This window comes from Ascidiella aspersa, chromosome 8 (genome assembly GCF_963924565.1).
Source record: "Ascidiella aspersa chromosome 8, kaAscAspe10.2, whole genome shotgun sequence".
NCBI classification, from domain to species: domain Eukaryota; kingdom Metazoa; phylum Chordata; class Ascidiacea; order Phlebobranchia; family Ascidiidae; genus Ascidiella; species Ascidiella aspersa.
Window position 1 is genome coordinate 13,650,356 of NC_139454.1, and position 24,423 is coordinate 13,674,778.

A 24,423-nucleotide genomic window follows, 5' to 3' on the forward strand; every position below is an offset into this window, starting at 1 on the left:
ATGGATTACTCCTCGTATTTGGGCGTGGGTCCTAGCTATGACACGACTGCGTGCATGGCCGTTGCTGCTGCTGGAGGTGAAGTGCAGCCTTACCAGACCAACCCATACAGCACCGACTTTAACTCGTGTGCCCATGCGCAGGTATTCTACGAAACTTTTTTATTTGTCTCAATAATTTTTTGTCTTGCAATCTAAGAATACATTATTTTGTGAAGTAATCGAAAACACACCCTATACTTATTTATATTAGGCTTGATATTGTTCGATATATGACTTAACAAAACATGAGTAGAGTCAATTAACCAACAAATAGCTAAATTAATGTACCGCATTTTATATACATTAAACTCAAAAATATGCCCCTGCTAACAAATATACCCCTAATTAAGTCGTTTAGTCTAAATAAAAAAACACGATAAATTATAACATTTTAGATTTAAGTTTTGTTGTAAAAATATGTTTTAACATATTGGTTTGCAATTACAAACGAATAATATTATGTTATTTTATCAGCAAGCAACACAAAGCAATTTTTCGGCGGCGTACGGTGCTGCCGTCCCTATAAGAAATGCTCATTTCGGAGTTTCGACATGCCAGCCTTCAATGAGTGCAACGCCAGCCTATGGCCTCAACGGGCTTAGAGAATCGTCGCCATATTCTTCAGGTACAGGTCCTCTTGCCTTGAACGGCGATTGCGGCGTAATTTAAAACCCCGCTCAGTCTAACGCAGGGGTTCTTAAACTGGGGTCCATGGACCCCTTGGGGGACATCATTTTGGAGCATTTCTTGCCTACCGGGGTCCATGCAAAGCTGAAAAAAAATTTTAGGGGTCCGAGGTAAAAAAAAGTTTAAGAACCCCTGGTCTAACGTTTATCAGTAAAGTACAAAAACTACAATGTAAGCAATTTTACTCTTTGTTAATTGATTCACAATGTGTAAACTTTAAAAAGCTTAATTGTAGGTATTTTGTGATATAGACTCCCATTTGCATTGTTACTGATGTGTAGGAGATAACAATTGTAATCTTTTACAACTGCAAAGCAATAACATCACGCAATATTGGTTTTATTTGTTTTTCTCTTGCAGATCAATAGTCTAATATATTAGTACAACATGACAGTTTTAAAATACAAACAGAACTCCCGAAAAAAAAAATGATTAGATAAACACCGTAAAAAAATACTGGAAGTGCGACGTCTTAACAACGTCTTAACAACGTGGTATATTTGATATTCATTGTTATTGAAAAATACTTTAAGTGTTATTGACTTAACTTTTCAACAGATGTAGCCTATATCCAATTTAACTTGTAAAATCTTATTAGCCTATAAATTTTACAAGAATTTAGCTTGATGTTCCAAGCCGAGAGCAACAATGATATTGTCGTTTGCCGCATCCATTTTGTCGATCCTAATTTTGCAGTGTGTAGCCTATGTCTTAATATTTGAACAATTTACTAAGTGACCGAAACCATATAGCTGGTAAAGTAATTGCACCCGCTGGTCGCAAAGAGTGGATCGCTTTATACAAATAATATTCATTTCTTCTCACGATAAAAAATCTCAACTGTCTCGACGGGAATTCCCCAGTTACCGTCAGATGGCGATCGTACACGTTTTCTTTTCTAGTCAAAAGGGTTTAGTGTAATTGAGATAAATGGGTCTTCGCGGATGTACATTTGGGGATTGACTATAATTCTCAACCAGGGTGGCAAAAATGCCCTTAATCGCATTCGTTACTTGAAGAAGCATAAAGCGAATAACGTACAAATTTTCTTTGTAATAAATTTGGCCAGAAACATGTGTGGCTATACGTCAAGGCATGGCTTTTAATTTAACAAAACATGTATTTTATTAAAATTCCGTGTTGCAGCACCTTCTTAATAAAAACATATATTTTAAACAGAAAATTTTGTATAATTTAATTTTAAGTTGTACATACTATGTATAGGCTATATTGTAAGAAACTAAAATTAGAATTTACAGCCATTGCGTTCTTATTTTCTATTTCGTAAAACAGTGCCATGTAAGTTTTTCGCTGAAACAAGTCATCAACACCATCCTGGTTATGGTGGTTTGCATGAGCGTAGAAAGCAACGAAGGATTCGTACAACGTTCACAAGTTCCCAGCTCAAAGAACTTGAAAAGGTTTTCGCAGAGACTCACTACCCGGACATTTACACACGCGAGGAACTAGCATTAAAAATAGATCTCACTGAAGCAAGGGTTCAGGTATTAAATGATTTTTCTTACAAGTGTTTTACAAGATGAGTAATTTTAAAACCACTCAGCTTGAGACAAACTTTGTTTCCTAAATTCCAACATTTTAACTCATAAACGTAAGTTTTAAACTTTGTTTAAACTTTGTTTAAAACTTCCGAAACACTTTCGGGAGTGAGGAATCTTTCGCAGACAATAAAATGTAAAAAAAAAAGATTTTTGCTTTCGTATCAGATGATTTTAAGACATGCTTTAATGTTTTATATCTGTTTTTATAAACAGTCTTAAGATCGTCTGTTTAAAACAGTATTTTAAGTGGGTTGTGAGCCAAATGAACCTATATGAAAAAGTAAATTTAGTGGTTGATTGGCATTTCTTACCTTATTGGTGATTAGGTAATCGTGCTTCGTACAGGTTTGGTTCCAAAACCGTCGGGCTAAATGGAGAAAAATGGAACGCGCAAAGCAACAGCCATCTGCTAGCATGCAGCGATCGCCTAGTCCCCCAGGCAGTCCCAATGCAATGACTGGAATGAACAGCGGGGATTCTATCAATAGCTCAAGCCCCATTGGTACGTAACCATCGAAAAAAAATTCAAAAGTATTTTTCGAATAATGAACCCTAAACAGAAATACGGGTGTTTGTGTTAAATTGGATATCTGGTAAATTTGGTCAATAGGTGCTTTGACTGTTATGGAAAGTGATTTAATTAAGATGCATAAACAATAGGCGACCGTTTTTTTGGTGTAAAATGTTTCCAAGTATATGTAAAAATTAAATATTTTACGTTTTACACTAAATTACTATCGTGCCTTTAAGGATCCAATCCGCCAAATCTTAGTAACGTTGCTGCCATCGATACAATTTCTGGTGACCGGGATGACAGAAAGAACTCACTGAGTGGTGGCGCAGGAGAGCTGGTGAACATCAACGCTGGTTAGTTGAATTGTGTCATATCAACAATAAGGAAACATCGTATTTTGTCTTTTTTTTGCGATAACCTTTTCGAGTTATAGGCACACAAATCATTTTTTATGTTTGAATTAAAACCTTTAGAAGCACATCCGCCATACGTGCTAGCGTGCTGTACACTAAAAAGTTTTGGATCTACCCTACAAAGGGCTTACGCAAATACGTCCTTTTCCGGCAGGCCAAACCTTGGTAAAAAATAATGCGATATTTCTTTAAGGAGGCAAAAACCTAGCATTGCCTGGACACATAAGGCAGCCTACAAGTCTTGATGGTGGTATAGGACAAATTCATCAATCTGCAACTGTTGATGGCTTGATGTCATCTAATCTTCGTGGAAAACAAGCCTCGAGCAACCAGCTGCACGGCTATCCGGTCCAATATAATTCAGCACCACACAGCCTACACAGTTAATACTTTAGTCGTGTAATGTCTTTGTTAATACTTGAATTTAATTGCAACATTGAACGCAATGCGTAAATAAAATTAATCAAATATCGTTAATTGAAGCTTTATACAAACTGCGTAAGATAATAATCATTGTTAGTTTAACAAATAGGTAATTGTTATTTACAGGTCATGTTCGTTCGCAAAATCCTCCGGCAGCGTCATCAATGTCTTGGCTGCTTTCTGGCGGCAACAGCAAGGGTGGAAGCCCGCTAAACAGCACACCTTTCGCCGATGTCTTGTCGGTTTTGACAAGAAACACTTCTGGTTGTTCTACTGTAGCAGCAGCTGCCGTTTTAATGACTCCTAACCCTTCAACTCCTGTCACAAGCACTTGCTTTGGGGTACATTCCATAGGGGCACATTCCAATCAAAATACGACCTCAGGCGCCTTTCCTAAGTCATTTCAAACCCCAAAATTACCCAAAGGTATGGGTGCCAATAACGGCATGTTTGTAGACCCGCAGGCAAATAACTTAGTCCTTTCAAACAAGTTACTACAGGACTAATATGTTTTATCTGCAAAACGTAGTATTCAAGCAATCCTTAACTAACTTTTACTCGAGTATCTAGGTATTTTGCTGAATTGCGCATATTTTTAATTGATTCATTTTTTGATTTAAAAATGTTTTTCCCAGAAAGCTGGAACCACGGATTTAAATCCTACAACATCTGCCTTGATAAAGTAGGTAAAACGAAAGCAATCTGGTAATCTTACATTGATTTTGAATCATAAGTAGTGCAAATACTAGAATAAACTATTTTGAAAATGGTTTTCCAATACTTAACGAAACATACAGGTGTCAGTAAAGTTTCGCACAACTTGTGTAAGATTCAACCCAACAATTTAAACCGTTTGCGGGATTTTAAAATTTAAAACTTGCAAAGCACTTCTTCCTATTTTATTATTAACATCGCCAGACTAAGAAATATGTGACTGTGGTAGTTGTTATTTATTGGCTTCATCAGATGTCAATCCTTGCAAAATAAACACAAACTCGCCAGAACACGAAACTTTCTAATATTCTATTGGAGCAAACTTGACAGCACATTTTAAGAAAGTCGAGGAGTCAGTTGTCATTATTTCCTTACGGGTCTTTCATATTTCTGTCGTATTGCGAATACGTCAACGTTCGACGAATATTTTTTTCAGAAAACAAGGAAAGTTATATCAATTTTTTTTAAATGATTCCTAGAACTCCGTGACAGTCAACCACGTTACCCATGCGCTTAAATACTATATAAATGTGCTTTTTATGATATCCGAAAGTTAACAGAAGGTTTCCGCTTGTCGATCAGTGCTTCGCTGACGCATATATAAACAAGAAAATTCAAAGTTTAAAAACACAAAAGAAAATTAGGGATCAGACTTTTGTTAAAGATAATATATATATTTCACCCAAAACGATATAAAAATACATACGTAGCAAATAATTGTTTTCATTACTTTTGCTGTATATGTATTTTACTGTAATTACAGGAACAAAATATGTCATTTTAGGCGAAATATGTATTTATTTCAACAAAACCTGATCCTGTATTTTACTTTGGTTTTGATACGCTTATAGGCACATAAACATACTTTCACAATAAAATTTGATGTGTCTTTGGAAAGATTTTGCTCTTATTTTACTGTTGTTCAGTTAATATAGCAATATAATGTAACTTTGCACAACATTCTATATTGCGTTATTTTATTAAACGTGTTACTGTTACACCATATAGTTAGCCAAGCGAAATCGGTTAATGCATAGAAACAAAGCAGATGAAAGTTTTTTTTCCATTTTACGAGAAAACTCATCGTGCAAGTAGTAACCGAAACTAGACTACATTCTTGGAGATAAGCAAATAAAACAAGAAAACGAGGTTTATGCACTTCTAACTAAAATGAATAAATTATTTGCACGAAAAAAACAGAAAACAATAGTTTCACGGTAATTATAAAAACAATACTTGGTTTACTTTGATGTTCTAAAACTAAACGAAGACATTGCAGTGCAGAAAGAGTAAAACCGTACACAGTATACATAAGTAAAGTAAAGTAAAGTATTTCTATCAAACAAACAAATCGACAATAATATTAATAGTATTGATTAGTATAATAATAATATTATTAACACTGACGATAGGGTCCAGCATGAAACAAATCACTAAAGGCATAAGTAAGGCACATTTTACAGGCTGGAAATGTGACAAGCACGCGGAGAATGGATTGAATCGCTGAGGCCCTGAGCGACATCTAACGGACAACATATTTCATAACCAATCCGCATCGTGGGTACGTAACGATGAAAGAGCGGCAACACCTGTAAAACAAAACCTGGTGTTACAAAATGAAACATCAGAAAATAAGTATAATAGCATGCACTTCTCACAAACAAAAACGTAAAAGTAAGGGTTAACCTACAAAATATTAATTATATGAAAAAGTAAATGGTGAACAAACAAGTTCTATTGATTTAGTGCTTTCTATTTTCCCTCTATTTGGTTTGGTGCTAACTATTTTTTTTTCAAAGCAGTCTAAAACCAGATTTTTTAGCTAAAGACTGCAAGGGTAGCACCAAAAAGTGAGTTCAGTTTGCTATACCAACAAATATACTTATACCAAAAAACGCAAAATCCATAGTCATAACTACACACAAAATTAATTACGTATTGGCTGCACCTAATCACCAATGTTCATAGTTATTAAAGCGAAATTAAAGCAATGTAAAAAATCAAAGAATAAGGTCGTAAAATAAAAAAGAATAGAAAAGTTGTATTTTGAAGCCTTGGTAACCTGCGTTTTTTTTAATATATGTCAAATTCAAAATGTGACCATTTGTCCTTAGGAGTGAAAAGCGAATTGAATAAAAAGTATAGTTTTTGCAATGCCGTCAGCAACTTTGAACTTGTCCATTATCGTTTCCGCGTCGGCAACAATTTGACATTTAAACAACCTGCGTTGTGACGTAGCAATAACGCATACACTTGGTCCACGAACATGTTAGTTTCCGGTGCATCCGAAGTCACTACTCGCAAGCACCCGCTGTTCATTGGCGGAAATTAAGATAAGCTTGTTGTTACGTCATAAATGGTAGTATGTACGCCACGAAGTGATAAGGTGCCAAGCAGCGATGATATGCGACAATGCATTGAGCGCAAGAAGCCTAACCACATTTTTGTAAAAATAACTTTAATTGTGATATTGACCGATTATGTACAGTATACCCACAAGCAACACAAACATTGTCTGAAAGTCTTGCCAAGAACTGGAATGACGTAAAACGCGTACCACAACACTCACAAATATTTTATTTTGTACCACATTTTGAAGACAATCTGATATTTCACTATCACGTTGCGATAATTGCAAAATAAACAAACCAGATCAAGGCGCCATGCAAGACCGCATTATAGACGATATGACGTTGTGGTTTGTGCTACACCCTAATAACAGGAACAAACCATATCTGCACACCAGCACGGAATAATCGCTCGCTTCTTAGCTTTGGTGATGTAGCGATGCGCTGCTCAGTGAGTTTGCGATGGCAGCACGCCGTTTTAATCCCCAGTCGACGCGTGTTATGGGCCAAATAAGAGGTGCCCTGGTACGACGCGCTCCGAGCTGACGAAAAGCTCACAAAACCAGACAAGACATTGACAGTAAAGGTCTCGCTCCTGCTCCTTAGGTTCGCCACGAAGACGCTGACAAAAATATCAACACAACCACGATGAACGCTTAACGTTCCGAGTTTTGGCCAACCCTTTTTGATTTTGTTTTTCTGTTCGCTTTGGACACACATATCATCGGGCATTTAACGGACTACTCCTGATAGACAGCATAAAGTCAACGGACTACTCCTGATAGACAGCATAAACCTGATTGATAAACAATGGATTCAAACATTATATTTTTAAGTAAAAATGTTGTGCAATTTTCAAATAAAACGCCGAAAGTAATGTTGCTAAAGTTTAAGAACACTATCGGTTTGAATTGCCTATCGGTATACTTTTAGTTAAAGATCTTTTAAAATTTGCGTTGAATATATTACATAAAAACAATTTAAGTTAAGCGCCGAATTTTTGAATAACTGCGCACAAACCGGGGCTTAGGAATACATTAGCATTTGAGGACATAGAGTGAATGTTTTACAATGGCGGTTAAGCAAGTATACTGCAAATATTTTCAAAATCGGGTAAGCCTGAAAAAATTATCAAGTTTCTGTGTCATATCTAGTTTGTGTAAGAAAATGTTTTCATATATGTTTTTTTATCATTGCTTCTTTACTTTAGAGTCCAGACTTAGAGGCAAGCTTGGACAATGCCGTATCAGAGAAAATTCAGCACGGCTGAACCCCTTAAACCGCGCTGCAAAGTTCCCTTGTAACAATAAATTCAGGGAGGTCGCAGCAATTTCGCGGAACTCGTAAGAAACTTATCAGCGGCTGGAATGGAAATCAGCCCTCACGCGTTGCTAAACCGCAGAAAATTCAAGGAGAAATTTTAAAGATCTTTCACTGTATAAAAAATAACTTTCGTTGATGTGGCGCTACAATTCGAATACGTAAAATAAAAATAATTTATTACATTTAATTAATGTTTTTTTTATATGAACATTGTAGCTTTTAAACCCTTTTTAATAATGTATACAATAGTCTTGCAAAAACATTGGGCTATCCAGTATATATAAAAACACTTAACCGTCGGATTAATTTAGTAATTACAACCAAAAATTATGTAGCAAATATGGATACGAACTTTGCGTTCACAATATTAATAATTGTTAGTGGCATTAATCAGCATTAAACGTTCCCCAGTTTATGCTTAAAATAGGCCAAAGTAAAAACGAGTTGCCAAATGTAAAAGGAATGACACTGCCTAAATCGTAATACAATATGAAACTGCCTTAAAGTTAACAAACAACATTAATGATTTTCGGACATTTTGTCTTTTCATAAGCAATAAAACAAATCAACTTTAAGAGTGAAATTTCATCACGAAATCATTTCCAACGGTTGAATACGACGTTCAACAAAATAGTGTCGTTAAAATTGCGCATAAAAATATAGTTGTTCAAACATTTTGTATAAGCGTTATATCCATTCGGTTTGCGTTACGTAGTCAAATCTCTAATACTTCATCCTTCGTTACGGTATTATGTAAAGTTTAAAAACATTTTTACCCAATGAACAGTCAATCATCGACATATTCAACATATATGTTTTTTGGAGCAAATTGCCCAAATAACAAACGCCACAGTTTTATCGTTTTTGCATAAGTTTATTCGAGATTGAATCACATGCAATTGAAACGACTTGGGGAAGTTGGGGGAAAGGTCAAGGTTGCCGAGTTTGTTGACGAGTGTTGCCACCCGTAAGCGACATAAGCAAAGCGGAAACAATTGGCAACAAGGCTGACATTACACGACTGGCCGAACAGCTTTAAGATAATGTAGGAAAAATTCTGTGGACATTTGTACTTTTCTAAAAGTTGCAATTGTCACTGGGTAACGGATTTCCCATTCAAAATTTGTAATATAAGTTGCTAAAGTGTCCCACAAACGCTTTTCCTATAAAAATTGACAAAGTTTATAAAAAAAAATCAGGTATTGCTTTAAATGTCAAATTCTAACCAACGGTAGAGATTTTAGTTCAGCTTACTGTACAGCGATGTTTGCCTTTGTTGCACAAATTGTTTGATTGGGGGCGTCGCAGTGCCCTAGATCCCCTCCCTTAACCGCATTTGCAAACACAAATATTTAACGTCTGTAATTCGGCGACATCGGCAAGTTGGCCTTTTCATATTACAAATATGATTGCTTTTGCTCTCAATGGAAAAACAGCGAATGGGTTACCGGGTGCATGGAGGGTGGCACGTACGCTGATTTATTTACATATATATAAACGCAATTTTTGACTAAAAGACATACCTGTTTAACTTTGAGTAAAATTGTATGACGCGCACAATCTATTCCTTTTTTATTTTTTTTAGTATTAACAAATATAATTTTTATTTTTTATTTTTTTATTTTGTTTAATTGGAGTAATCTACGAAATTTAGTATTATGCAAGTTTACCAAAGCTGTGAAACCTTAAATTCGGTCACTCGTTGGCATTTCCACGTCTGCTTTTTGTTGGCCCTATTGGGCTTTTACAACGCTGATAAAAAAACAAGTTAGGCAAACATGAAACAACCTCGAATTCACTGTTTGATGTCAAAGCGGTCGCTTGTAAACGGTAAACAAAGTAGGTCCTTAAGTGAGACTATACGTTTTATTATGTTACCAAAATATAACAATATATTACATTTTAACAATGTTATTTTTTCGAGTTATAGATATGTTTTGTGTAGCACCAATGTGTTGGACGCAAAATAATCAAATTGCCCTAAAACAATTAGAACTTTGAAATGTTTGAAATAAGAAAAGCTTAAGTAAACAAACGTTTAAACAATTGAGGTACTTCGACTAATTTGTTACGGAACACAGCAACACGACACGAGTCAGAGATACTGTCTTGTGGATCGACAGTTAAATACCCAACCTTTTTACAATTATAGATTTCGGTGCACTGACTGGAAGGGAGTTTATGTGCCTACTAAAAAGTGCATTAAATCCGCCGTTGCTTTAACTTCATTGCGGGTTGGCCACTAAATGGAAAGTCCCGACGTTTCAACGTGATCGCAAAGATAAATGCGGATTAATAAACACGCCGAGTCGCGGTTAAGCCCTGCCACTTGTTTGGGTAATGCCATAACCACCCGGGCGCATAAACCAACAGCTACTTCGAATCAGTTTAATCTCGTGTAAACACGCAAACAAAGTCCATTGTTATCAAGTTGCTTTCCGATATCGAGTGCAATATCTATCTTATTTTGCTTCTAATTTTAGGAGATAATTGTAATTAACTGGCCATATGTACTAAAAATTACTACAACCAATAATGTTATCCCTATATGAATTTAAGAATGGGAAAATTTTTTCGTGAAGTTTTCTCGCTTTCATCCAGTCTACAGACCTTGAACTTGAGCTATAAGTTATTAGTTGTGCAAGTAACAAAGTAGGGTCGATATGGCCTTGTTTACAAGGGGCCAACGTCAAACAGTGGTGCAAAACTGCCATTTTGGATAAATAGATAAATGCGATAGCGCTTTAAATGTGGTCCATGGTGACAACTGCAATATAGTGCCAATCGATCAATTATAAGGTTTCACATATTTGGAAAATCTTTCTGTTGAAAAAAATTATTTGTTCTTTCGTCAAATTCCATATTTAAAGTTTTGGAGAACTTCACCTACGACTTAAAATAATAAAATCCTAAAAAACAAAATCTCAAGACATAAAATAATAAAAAACTGATCTTAAACGGTATGATGATTGAGCTCTCACCGAAACGTCCTGAAAGCTGGGATTTTTCTGATTTACCTATCGATAAATAATTTCTGCTTTATTAGGTTTATTCATTTTTTGTTGAAAGATCGGAAGCAATCAACATGCTACAAATATTTTACCAAGATATGGTGGTAAACTGTCGAAAATACTGTAATTTCAAAAAGTGAACTCCCACCGCTTTAAAGGCGTTCAACGGCAAATTTTTTTATTAAATAGAAAGTTGTTGTTTCCATTCAAAGACATCACAATAAACAATCTAGTTTACGAAAATAGACGTTCAAGGCGCTTGGGCTTTCAACAGCCCCGTGATTTTGTTAAGAGAAACACGTTGTCAGTCCAACAAAGAAAGTGTCGATATGTTCAATCTTATCGGCTTTCGACAAGCGTCGCAAAAGGCAAACTTTCCAAAGAAAAATGTCAACGATTGTTGATTACCTAAGGTAGCATAGTGTATGGGAAGACCAGAACAGGTAAAATTGCATAAAGATACTGGACATGGTTTTCGACTTCAGCATCCTGGACAGGAAAACGTAACAAGAGTGTCCATTTTAGGATCTTGCGAAAGGGCGTTGGTTTATTTGCGGTCACACGGAGTGCACTAAAACAAACCCGTGCCATGTGTGCTTAGGGTTGGCGACTCTTGCTCGTCGCATGTCAGTATTTCGGCCTTCTCATCGAGAAATTAATCCTCTCGCACAGGGCCATTGAAAGCCTGTGACGCAACAAAGGGTCGTCTACTGTTTATTCTGATGATGTGTTGTTTGCGGGCGGGACCGTTCGATCGCCGATGCTATTGCCAAAAGTCAAACATATCATGACAACAGAAAAGAGTATAACGGCTCCGGGCGAAAACAAGGTCACCATATATGTTGACCCTTACAGGTGGTCTCTCTAAGTATGGACGGAGAATAATTTCACGGATTGTATTGTCATATTGTACATCCGACCGGTGATATACATTGTTCGTTGACCATATTTTTGCCATATCAAATGTAAGCGTTTTACGTTGGTGATGATTTGTATAGTAAAGCTTATGATTAGATTTACATTTTAATGATATAAGTAACTGGTATTCCGTACAATGTCCAGCGTCCTTCCATTTTGTTTCAGAGAGAAACAGTCAATTGATAAGGGGTATCCGGGTTGAAAGTGGACCGAGAGTGGGGTATATGTTAAAGGTTCGTATATTTTAATTTATATTAATAAAGTACTTTTAGCTGTGCCTACATAAGTAAACTATCGCAAAAGCATACCTTACTAAATATTGAAAAATGCTACTTGCATGCATGGATCCCCTTTTTAGGCACGACTGACAACGAGATCAGACACATTCGAAAATGTAATTGTCAAGAGATTGTTTGTGCGTAAAACTACACCTATCAGTTATAAAAGATTCGCGGAAGTTGCCAACGAATTGCATTTAGCCAGATTAATGTGGAATACCTTTCAGTATAAAAGTCTAGATTCCCATGGCGCTATTTAATCATTTAAAAAAATTCGTAATAAAAATATATTCCCAGCCTGAGTTGGACGACCGTTACGAAAGGCGCAAGCTGAACGTAGAATAAGCCGAGGGTTGTTCTATCTTCCTGTTCACAGGCTTGTGCCCTGAATTGATCATATGCGTCACATCCGCTGGGGCCCAATTATGGGAAATGGCGGTTTCAAGGGTAAACGACAGACAATTTACCAAAAAATCGCAATGCTTCGAAAATCAATGCACTGCCCTAGACTTATAAATCACTTTTTATGTTTTACCAACGACATTCTTTGCATGGGCGACTAACAGTGCGTTTTAATGAGAACTAGGTCATATAGTTTATGCGATTCGTAAACGGTGTATGTTTGTGTTTGCTTAAACTAAAAAAAAACAATTTTAGTCGTCAATGCGCGATCTTATGACAAGCGACAGATCTAGGGTAAAACATCAGGACATGCCCGCACCTGTATTCAGCTACAATTGTGCACAAGTTTGCTAAAAAAACAAGTGTTTGTTAAAGTAATTGTTTTATGACGACACGTCATGATGTAATTTTGCGACGTTTTCCTGAAAAAAGACACTCAGTTGTTGTTAAGCGTTGAGGAACAAACCGAAAAACAAACGAGATATTTGGCCCTATGGGTCTGAAAGACTGTAGTGCGGTAAAATTACCATCTTCAAAACAAATACGTAAAGCACTGATTGCAATGTTCCACAGTCAATGGTCAAAACGTACATGTTTTTGTTAATGGTATTGGAACATATTATAACGATTGGTATTTGAAGTATAACAGTGAATAATTCGGTTAAATTGTGTTTAGCGGCACAAATTACTTGTCGCCACAGACCTTCGCGGGAGTTAAATTCTTGAAGTGCTTTTGCATCGCCAAACCCTTTGTACGTTACGGCTTAAATAGCAGTTAAACCGTGTTCGAGACTTGTGCTTTTCGAAACCTCGCCGCGTAAAATAAATGGTGGCAATTATCCCTGTGTTCGTGGAAGTATCACGTGTGCACATTCTAGTTGATTGAAGTGTAAGTGTCACTCAAAAACTATAAATTAAAGGCCTAGAGGTTTGTTGGATTATACTATGCCAAAGTTATGCGAAGGGAATATTTGCCATACCTTTTTATGCTATTTGGTTGTCTGTCGTAGAAACTGCTTTCCAAACACTTTGATGCGTATTTATTCGAGGGTTGTGTAATAACCTATTGTCAACTTAGCCAGTAAATATGCCTTTATTATAAAGCTTTAACACTCACCAGAGTATTCATGGTTCTTTCTTGTCTATTGGATGTAGCTAGTTGATGTCACTCACAAGCGAATAGTTCAGGCGAGCGAAAGTAAAGGCAAACCAAAATTCAAGATTGTTTCTGTAGAGTGTAGAGCAACCAATAGGACGACTTGAAGAATTTTACGGGGTGATGAGTGCAGCTCGTACCTTGAGTGAGTAACTACCTGGATTGGATAACTGGGCGCTGGGCGAATGGGACCCATTTACTTGTCCTCCCAAGTCGGCTGCATGCATAAGAGGAGAAGGAAAACAAAATGGGTACATATAATGTGGTAGGGCAGGCACGGCGGCAGCTGTAGAATACTTGTGAAATAATGGTGCATAAGACACTCCACCTTGTTCAACATTGTTCTTTATATTATTACCTGCAGTGCTTTTGATATGACTCGATTTTTCGAAATCAAAACAGGATTGAATTAAAGGTGATTTTTTTGAAGAAAGATCTTTTTTTATACGTTTGGTCGACCTAAATCCCTCGTCGCTTTCATCCTTACGCTGGCCATTATTAGGATCTACTGAGATGTAGAGCGACCCGGACTTGTCCTTTCTCTTGTCGTGCCGCACTGCTTTATGCTGTGCCAGGTTATCTTTTCGTTTGGCCGCGTAGTTGCATTGATCGCACTTAAATGGTCGCTCACCGGTGTGGATTCGGATATGCTCTACCAATTTGCTCAAGTTTTTACCTAGGTAGTTGCATACATCGCACCTAAAAATTTATACAATTTACCGAAGTGAAATTGATTTAAAAGTTGTTTATTATATTTTATTGCCTTTGAACTGAAATGTTTACATTCCGAGGAAAATTAGCTAAGCTTTGGAAATTTAAAACGATCCAAGGAAAATAACACTGAATAAAATAAAAAGTGCTGCTGTCTACATAGGCTATTTCCCAAATTTTTGAAAACGTGAGGTTAATTTTAAACTACATAAGTAGTTAGCCTAACGACCAATCGCTTATAATAAAAGGTGAATATAATTTTAGGCTGAGGCGAAAACTAATAGGTGCTGCGTATGAAGCAAAAGGATTGGTTTTTAGAAAAGTGATTTGTTAAACTGTTTTGGAAGAAATCACCACAATAAGCTATTAAAAGTATTACATATTACAAAAAACTAAAACATAATTAAAAGCCATTTAAGGGTAAACATATTTCTTAAAACAGTCGGTTGTTACTTGTAAAATCCGTCATGTTTATGTGTGATGAGCAAATGCGTTTGCAAATCGTTGTTGCTGATAGCCCGAAACTGACAGAGGCGACAAGCCAGTATTTCTTTTGTTGGCGACGCGACATTCTCGTACTTTTCATCTTGGGTGTCTGAGAAGAAACAAATACACAGCTTGGCCGACTAACTCGCTTCACAGGTCAATTGTGGTATTTTTAAGCTAAAAATTAGGATTTAGGGCAATATTGCCATTCTATTTGTTTTACTGATAAGGATTTATATATTATCAGTTTCCTTCCTCCGAAAGTACGTTACAAATGAAGCAGTTCATGCTGTTAAACCAGTGGTTCCCCACCTTGTAGTTCTCGCAACCCTTTTTTCAGTTTTTGAAAACTTACCCCAAATTTTGGTGTATGATAAAGAAACCAGAGTCATTTAGAATCACATTGCATAACAAGCTAAAGTTACGCCTTAAGCCTCCATTCTTCGCATAACGAATCTTTGATCACAATGAAGGAAACACATTGTGCGTTTATGAAGTACCAATGGAAAATTTACTTTCGGTCGGCAATTTCAATTACAAACATAATGAATTAATTTACTTTTATAAATCTTAATCTAAAAAGAAATGTGATCTTAAAAAAGATTAATATATATGTATATACATATATATAAATAGATATGTGTATATTTATATTATCTCGATTTTCTCTAAATTAGTGGCGAATTGGTTGTTCCACAAAATTTAGCTGTGTGTAAATGAGGTTACAGAGAGTTTATTATTTGTCAAAAAACGGGCCTTGAGAGATTTAAAAATCACCACAGCCCACAGCTCCCATTTTTATAAGACAACGTTTTTTTACTAAAGCCATGCTTGAATCGTTGATTGAAAATAAGCATAATGGTGTTATAAATCAACGGGTTCTATGTATAGTGGCCATTATAAAAACAATAATTTTGCTAACACCAATATGTATTTTTAACTTATTTTATGTCGTGACGAACACACATTATTTTACCCCTATCACCTAATTTATTCTTCTCAAAAATAATAATAATTTTGTTTTTTTTCATTTCCAGTGACCAGAATATGGTAGAATAACTACACACTGTGCAGTGTTGTCAGGGGAAATTGCACAAGGACATTTCTCGAAGATAATTGTTTGCCAATTTACCTTGAAAATCACAAAAATTAGCGCGTCGCTTGAACGTTTTTCTTGTTTTAGTAATTTTTTTTATTGTTTGAATGATATTTTGCCAGTCCAAGAACCCATGATTTATCTACAATACATTCTAGGACAGTGTTTACCCTTTTTTCGCGGCGACCCCAATACTAAGCTTAAATATAACAGCCCAGCCCGACATATTTCTGTTTACTTAACTTATATTGTAAGCTTGAAGTTAACAAATCACAATGAAGACAATAATATTAGAAGTCGTAAATTTAAGGAATATGAGACATGTCTTTGTATTGATTTCGCAATTTTTTCAAAATCAAAAATAAAATTGTCTAGAAATAATCTTTTTGGTCTAACCATATAAAACTACAGCGGTCGGCGACTCAAAAAAATTAAACGGCAACCCATTTTTGGGTCGTAACCCAGAGGTTGAGAAACGCTGTTCTAGTTCAGTGCTCTTCAACCGGTTTGCAAGGTGCACCCCTAGGGTGCATCAAAATATGCATGAGGTGCACCAGTACGAAAATGTATACAAGGCTGCATTACAAACTTTTAATAAAATATTAACATTCAACACTGAATGCTGTTTTATGACATGCAATAGTACTCGTAAGCAGCCTACAGCCATAATCGAACTCTCATCGACAGTGTTTAAAACTTCGACAGCTCCTCTCGGTTTAATTAACATGATGATATTGTTAAGCATAATGATTTTTCAGATGGCTTTTTACCTCAGTTTACCTTTTAAGTGAACAGGGTGCATGAGTTTGTCACAAAAACTTTAAGGGTTCACCAAACCAAAAAAGGTTGAAGAGCACTGTTTTTTATGATATATTTTTGGATCATTATAATAAAATGATTGTATAACCTAAGTTGGTAAAAGATTCATTATCCAAGATAAATATTTTAATAATTTCATAATTTTAAATTTTTGCTAATCGCAAATTATATTAGTTTACTAGGCATAAAATCAAAATTTCTATACTTGTAGTGATTTTACTAAAATGTTTATGAAGTAAATCTTGGTTATTGTTTATGATATAAATGTTACATTTCAAAAATAATTCCGAATTATTTTCTAGATTTTTCTATAAAAAATTGTAAACAGGCGGTTGCATTTGCTTCTTCTACTTCTAAACTTTTAGTTCATATTGTGTTGTTGTCAATTTTTTTTCTTTAATAAACACTACAAGGCGACCCCTCCAGATAATTCCCTTTGGATCACAAACCCCAACAGGAGAATTACAATTTTTAAATGTCGGGATTTCCATATTTAAAACAATATTTATTAAGCCACTAGTTAATCTATATCTAAAATACAAAATGTTACAAGACTACCAATCATTAGTTTATCAACCTAAACATTTTTAGCATTTCAGTTTTGACCTTTGCCTTACCGCCATTTGAATGCTGTATAGATTTCTTTTCCGGTTCGCTTTTAACATTATTTTGCTCGCTATACATCACAGCTGATTCGACCGATTCGGTAAGGCATGATGTACCATTCAACTGAAGAGATCCTGTTGCAAAGATGGCATAAGGTTTGGGGTATTCAAACTTATATTGTTGATCTACTGCGGTATAATTATCAAAATCAACGTTATTTCGATAAAGAGGTGAAGTGGCAAAGCTTTCGTAAGCATTTTAAATTTTAAGCAAACATAGAGAAAAATATATATTAACAATAGGCCCACTCGCACGCCACACGCACATACAAACAAGGTTAATTTTCGAACGGGAACACACAATAAGACCTACAAAGCAACAAAACCTAGAATTTTTTTTTAAATAGAAAAATCTATAATAACATAGTATTAAAATCAACGACATAATAAAGTAAAGTACGCAGTAATATCTACGACAGAACAAAATCTAAATTGTTTGAATAAGACATAAACCTGCCCGAAGAAGTCTTCAACGGAATAAGGTCTAAATGGCCAAATAACGCATGCAACTGTGTAGGGAGAAGGTATGGGACGATCGGGGGCCATCAGTCTGGCATTGGCCGTTTTGATATCGACGTTTGAGCGCCCTATAGTTTGAACGGTGCCGCAACAAAGACAACACATACAGATACGCGGCATGCATTTTGAAAACAATGTTGAAATGCATTTAACGATTTTAATTGGTTTAACATTTGTGTTTTTAAATACGTGATTTGAATTAGGAAATTACTTAGTGTTATTTTATGAAGAAATTGTTGAGAATTATTTTTCAATGGCTTAACCTACAACTTTTTTTTGTTTATACCACTGGTAATAGTTTAATAAATTTGTAATCTGGTTCATTTAAAATAAGATTGCTAAGCGATTAGAATTGATCGATGAGGTAGACCGCTAGTAAGAATGATGTGTAGATATTAATGACCCATATAAGGTCGTGTCTGTAAGTGGCGCTGGACGTTTAGCGTGTAAATCTACTTTTCGCCTTATTTCGCCCCTCTATAACACGAAAAGTCGGATTGTCACTTCAAAGCTACACCTTCTGGCACCCTCACGCATGACAGCCAACGCAGCCTAAATTGGTCTGAATCATGAGAGCATGTTTACAAGTCGAGCAGCCCTCTTAAGCTGATTATAGGTTAAAATGCACGAAAAGAAATGGACGCTGTTGCCGTTGTATGTCATTACGTTGTTTGGGAACGCTCGCTGTAACTTAAATCTGGTTTATTGACATTCTCTTCTGAGATATGTGCGTTGCGTCAGAACGTTCGCTAAAACTAACAATTAAATGTTTGAGTGGCGAAGTGAAGGGAAAACACGTAAATTGCCGGCTTAAGAAGTCTTTTTCAGGATCAAGTCCCACCCGGAGCCTGGTAGATGTGGCTTGATAAACCATAACGTAATAAAATTGGTAATTGTGAGTGTTTTAATTTGAAGGTACCGGAATGCAAAATACACGTGACTATCTAAACACAAATATAATTAAAAAATATACATTTAACCTCACGTTTATGAGATGCACATACAACATACATAAGTGCGCATTTATGATCAACACATAGATATAAAGGTATAAAAAGTAAAAAAATCAGAGCTGTGTTTTGCGAATTTGTAACCTTCTGCGGTGTACATACACTGTTATACACTGTATAGCATGACATGCTTTTATCGTAACGACGGTAAGAACTATCTGCTTACTAAGATGCGCATTATAATTAGAAGGATTAAATGTTACCTACATTGAAACAGATAGAAGTCAGTTCACAAATTTAACTAGTAAGGTCACCGTCCAAGTAAATCTTAAACGTTTTACATGGGAATACAGACTTTTTGGCAACGCTTAAATGTAAACCCAAGCATGGTAAGAGTTTATTAATCTAAATTAAAAACGGATAATTATACCACCTTTAATGACCCCAGTATTTGCTGGCGTACACACTTGCATAGAAACTATTTTCGGGTCAAGGTTCTTATTGCAGATTGCGTACGCGCAGTATTTTTTAAACGTTCTATTTTTGTTGCAGTGTTTGATTTCCTGAAATAAGATTGAAATGTCGACGATGTGGTCGTTTCTTCACATGGGTCAGGTAATCAGTAATTAGTTCCCCTGATTGCTGCCTGATTATGATAGAACGTACATTGACATAATTAATTGTGGCTCTTTACCAGAACAAGCCTTGTCAAGCAGCTTTGTCTTTCAAATTTAGCAACAAAGAGCCCAAGCTGCTAATGCGATAGGTCAAAGAGAAAAGGCGATATTAGTTTTCGGCGCGCTATCGTGTCCTACGGCTAACTTCATAATGGGGATATCTAAATCGCAACAATTAATTCATTTTTTGGCATAAAATATAACAGTTTTACTTTGGAATTTCGAAACTCATTCTATTTTAAGCAATACTCGCGTGGCAATCACCAAACACAATATATTATATAAAAAAAGTATTGTATCTATATTATAAACATGTTTAAACACAATTTTTATACAAATTTTACAGGAACAAACCACTTTCTCTATACAGATTCTTTTATCCAAAATCTAAAGTTAAGTCGTTGTATAAATACGACATGGTCGGCCATGTCGCTTCTGTATGGGTTTTGCTACTGTTACTACGTCAAGTACAACCTCTACCTATTATTAAGTTTTTTTAGTATTTTAAGTCAAAGGGCACTTTAGTGTATGCTAGTTATTATTTGTGTTAAAGTGCATTTTATCACTATGTTGTTTAACTAACAAATATAGAGGACATATTTCGCCAAATACGAATTAAATAAAATGTACAAGACATAGCTCACTTCGCTGGATATTGCCTTGATGTTCCTTCTTGACAAGCGCCAAATTCTCGATCGTAAGTTCGTCTTGGCTGCAACGAATTAATTTTCAATGTGTGCGCTTGATGAAAATAATGAAATAAAAATGATACAGATCGATGGATATACGCTAATATATAAAAATACGTGTGTATGCTATAAAATTATTATTTATAATAAATGTGGAGATTAAAAATGGCAACATATACGAACCCTGCAGAAAACTTATTGAAATTTTGAAAATCGGTGCTAGTGATGGAGCTGTTGTCGAGTGAACCGCCAAAGGGTGTGGTTGTTGGCAACTTGTCACCTGTGGAACCGGCTACATCATCGTTTCCCCAGGTTCGGAATATATGCCCAGTTTTTGTACTGTTGCTGTTGTTCTGATTGTCATTCCATGTCTTTACCAGGCTAATGTCACTTTGCTGTAATGAATCTTCAGAATTTTTTATTGCCCTAAAAATATTTTTGTCTGACATGTGCTTTGGCTTGTTGGTTGATTGACCGTGAGACAGCGGTGCAGAGTTATTAACGATCGTTGTTTTATTTGTCGGGTTATCCGCATCAGGCGAAAGAGGGTCGCTTGAAGAGGAATCGCTTTTCCTTGAATATTTCCCTTTGGTAATTATGGCGGACGTTTCGCCTTTAACAGTTGCTTTATCGCGGTGATTCGGTTGATGGTGCTGCTGTAGTCTGGAAGGAGAGATATTTACATAAGGGCTAGAAGAATACTGTTGGTGGGGGAAGTAGGGAAAAGGATACGGCGATGCGTAGGAAGAGGTAAACGACGCTGAGTACTCGTTGGCTGCTCGATGGGCTGGTAACGCACGTTGCTGCTTTTCCGGCTCCTCTTCGTTATTTTCAATCACGCTACTTTTTCTGCCATCGGCGTACTGATGGGCTCGACGTTCTTGGAAGGTATTTTCATGCACAGTTCTTCTGGAGTTTTCGATACTTTGTTTCTCATGAGTTTTCATGTGACTTTTCAAATTATCTTTTCTTACCGACTTGTATTGACAGCAAGGGCACTGATGGGTCTTTTCGCCTGTGTGAATACGCATGTGTCGTTGAAAGTGGTATAGTCGTTTTATTCGCTTTTGGCATATTGGGCACTGTATATACATGTTTTCAGGATCAAGACCCTTAAACTGTTCCTTGGCTTCTCGAACTATTGCGGCATGTACACTGTCTATCGGTTGTCCGCGACTTCGGCTTTTGCGGGAAGAATTTATCTTACCCCCCGCTGAATGTACTTGAGGAGTTGTGTCCACATTGGATGCAGACTGTCCTATATTTCCAAAATGCGACGTTAACAGATGCGTATTACAAAATCCCCCGAGTGGTAACTGGCCTGGAAGAAATAAAGGTGTTTGAATGACAGGAGCAGGTAAGCCGCCGAAAGGGGAGGAAAGCAATCCTGATGGTAATTTTGAAGATCCTAGTAACTTGGTTGAAATTGGTAAATAAGGCATTTGTAGCTGACTACAAACGGTATTAATGTGGTTGGGGGTAAACATGGCGATTTCGTTTCCAGATATATTTGTCATCGGTGATATGTCGCTGTTTAAATTGCATGAGTTAATATTTGCAGGACTAGACGAGTTGGAAAGCTTAGGACAAGGGCTGCCTTGATTAGATGATTTAATGCTAGAAATCGAGTGTTGTTTCACATTAATTGAGGCTGTGTTTAAATTGTGCGATATTTCACTGTCCCTTGTCTTGAGATGAGCTTTGACATTAGGTATTGGGCTAAAACAAACGGGACTTGGAAAAGAAGAGGTTTCGGCATCGCCTAAGTCCTGAGGCGATAAAATGCCAAGTGGACCAGTTGAAGACCAAGGACGGATTGTCTGCTGATCACGTTGAGAAACTGCTAGTTGTTGCCATGGTGAAAATTGATCAGAGAAAGAGGCTGGAGCAGAATGAGGACTAGCTATTTTAAAACCTCTGTTTAAAGTTGAATCGCAGGTAATTTTCAACGAAGGTGAACATTCAATGGACGACTGATCATCTTTTGAACCTATATTACCATGTGAGGGCTTTGATACGTATAAATCCCGGCTGGTTTTCTCTGATAAAAGTGTATTATTGGGTTCAAACCTTGAATTTTGGTCTGCTGACTTGCCAAAAGGCAAATTACAATTTGAATATATAGAGTTATGCTCTTCTTTCTTAGATAACTTTTGGTTAATGATGGACGTCCATCTTTTACTAAGATTTGACATATATGAGTGGACCAAATTGTTATCGGTTTGAGCTATGTGTTCTGCATGATGAGGATGTTGCTTTCCTGCACTTGTAAGCATTGACCAAAAATCAGGTGTAACAGGTTTATCTTTTCTGTTCCTGAGAAATGATGTCTCCGAAGATTTGTTCTCCATCAGCTTTTTGATATTTTGAACATACTGGGCAGCTGCAGCTGACAAAACCTTATACTGAACGTCGTTGCTGGTTGGGGAACTGCCAGATTTTCTCGGATGTAACCAATCATTTACGTAGTCCCTCGATAAGGTATTTTCTTCAGAAAGGCGTTGCAAATACAAAGTATCGTCTTGATTTCTTGAAGCTCTAACGCTTTCATTCGTTGCAAAAGTTTTATTTATACCCCCATGCTCTTGGTTTGATAAACTTTGATTTGGAGGAAGACAAACGCTATTACTTTTAAACGAATGGATGACCGCGCCATCCATGTTGGAGACAGTTTGTTTACTTTTTGTCAGAACGCCGCCTGAATCGTTGAAATCTTTGCTGGGATGCAAAGAAATTTCTGCGGTTAAAATGTTTTCCGATTTATTCGTTATTCCGAAAAGCTGAATGTTTAGCTTTACAAAATAACAATTCGAGGCGCACTCACCGGGGGAACAGGGATCGATAAAGTTCTTATTTCCATCAATCTTTGTTACTGTTTCGATTGCGCGTTGAAATGGAATGTCCTAACAGTACACATATAAACACAGTTAATATTTTTCTTTATGAGCGGTTTCTTTTTAATTAAATATAGGTTGTAAGTCAAACAAAGTCTATTTTTTTACTTTTTAATCGTGAGGACATAGAATTTTTTCAAAATAAACAGGTCATAATGCGGTTTCCCAAACCACAGATTTTTGGTACAGGTATATCATTTGTTTAAACCACAAGTTACCAGCCTATATTTTAAAAAGGCGGCATAGCCTTTAAGATGCGATATACGTCTAGATTTGGTTGTGTTTAAATAAACGAGGATTTCTTAACATTTATAAGCTATTAAAAACACACCTCGTTAATAATAATAATAATTTAAAATCGGGTATTATTTTTGTTGTTGTTAACGTTTGACTGTGGTAACTTTCACAGGATTTAATTATTCTACGTCACGTGCTACATACGGTGTATCCAAGGTATTTTTAATATATGTTATGTAGAAATATTAAATGTTGGTAAAGTTGGTTTAAAATTGGTATTTGTCTAAAATTTCAGGTGAAAAGCGCACGTTTACATGCACTTCTTAGATTTGGGAAAAACACATTTTCCGCTACGCCTTCATCTAATTGCGTAATTTTTTTTAAGTCATGTTTTGCGTCCGATCGATTGTTACTTGTCGCCTGTTCATAAACACATGTAGTTTGCCTATATGACACTCAGCTTTACCTCTTATAATTTATCACTTCAAATGTGAGATTCCCATCCATCAGAAAATAAAACTTAGCGTAGTTAATATGCGTTTACCTCAACAAGTTCGTCCTCGGAAGAATTTTTGCTAATTACGTTGGCTGAGTCAGAGAAATATCCATCCCCGATTTCATCTGTAAATATTATATAGCGATTTTTATCGAGCGAAATTTTACAAACAAAACGATTTGTATAAAAACTAAAAACTCAGTCAATCCTAAACTTGTTTCACTCAAATACTATACATATACAAAGCGTAAAATATTTGTAGCATTGTTTTTATTTTGTGGAAAGTATCTACATAAGATATTTTTGCAGCAACACCAAGCAAGCGGCAATGGCTAACGGACCCTTTCTATGTGACAGCACTGAACTTTTCTGCAAAGTGCAAACAAGCACAAGTTT

General features: G+C 36.1%; 2 protein-coding genes across 2 annotated transcripts in view; one reads left to right on the forward strand and one right to left on the reverse strand.

The window, feature by feature from the left end:
* LOC146136229 (uncharacterized) lies at positions 1 to 7,970 on the forward strand. Its single transcript, XM_083396184.1, has 8 exons — positions 1 to 141; positions 514 to 664; positions 2,020 to 2,231; positions 2,634 to 2,790; positions 3,039 to 3,155; positions 3,409 to 3,597; positions 3,765 to 3,979; positions 7,911 to 7,970. Exons 1-8 carry the CDS (start codon positions 1 to 3, stop codon positions 7,968 to 7,970), a joined length of 1,242 nt encoding a protein of 413 aa, XP_083252310.1.
* Positions 5,357 to 24,423, reverse strand: part of LOC146136230 (uncharacterized) — a 22,890-nt gene continuing 3,823 nt past the window's right edge. Inside the window, exons 2-9 of the mRNA XM_083395367.1 lie at positions 24,076 to 24,152; positions 23,225 to 23,303; positions 20,584 to 23,137; positions 20,356 to 20,423; positions 17,518 to 17,640; positions 14,953 to 15,094; positions 13,750 to 14,487; positions 5,357 to 5,941 (exon numbers count right to left, since the gene is read on the reverse strand). Of these exons, the coding sequence (XP_083251493.1) occupies positions 13,902 to 14,487; positions 14,953 to 15,094; positions 17,518 to 17,640; positions 20,356 to 20,423; positions 20,584 to 23,137; positions 23,225 to 23,303; positions 24,076 to 24,152 (3,629 nt within the window). The 3' untranslated portion in view covers positions 5,357 to 5,941; positions 13,750 to 13,901. The remainder of the gene's footprint in view (positions 5,942 to 13,749; positions 14,488 to 14,952; positions 15,095 to 17,517; positions 17,641 to 20,355; positions 20,424 to 20,583; positions 23,138 to 23,224; positions 23,304 to 24,075; positions 24,153 to 24,423) is intronic.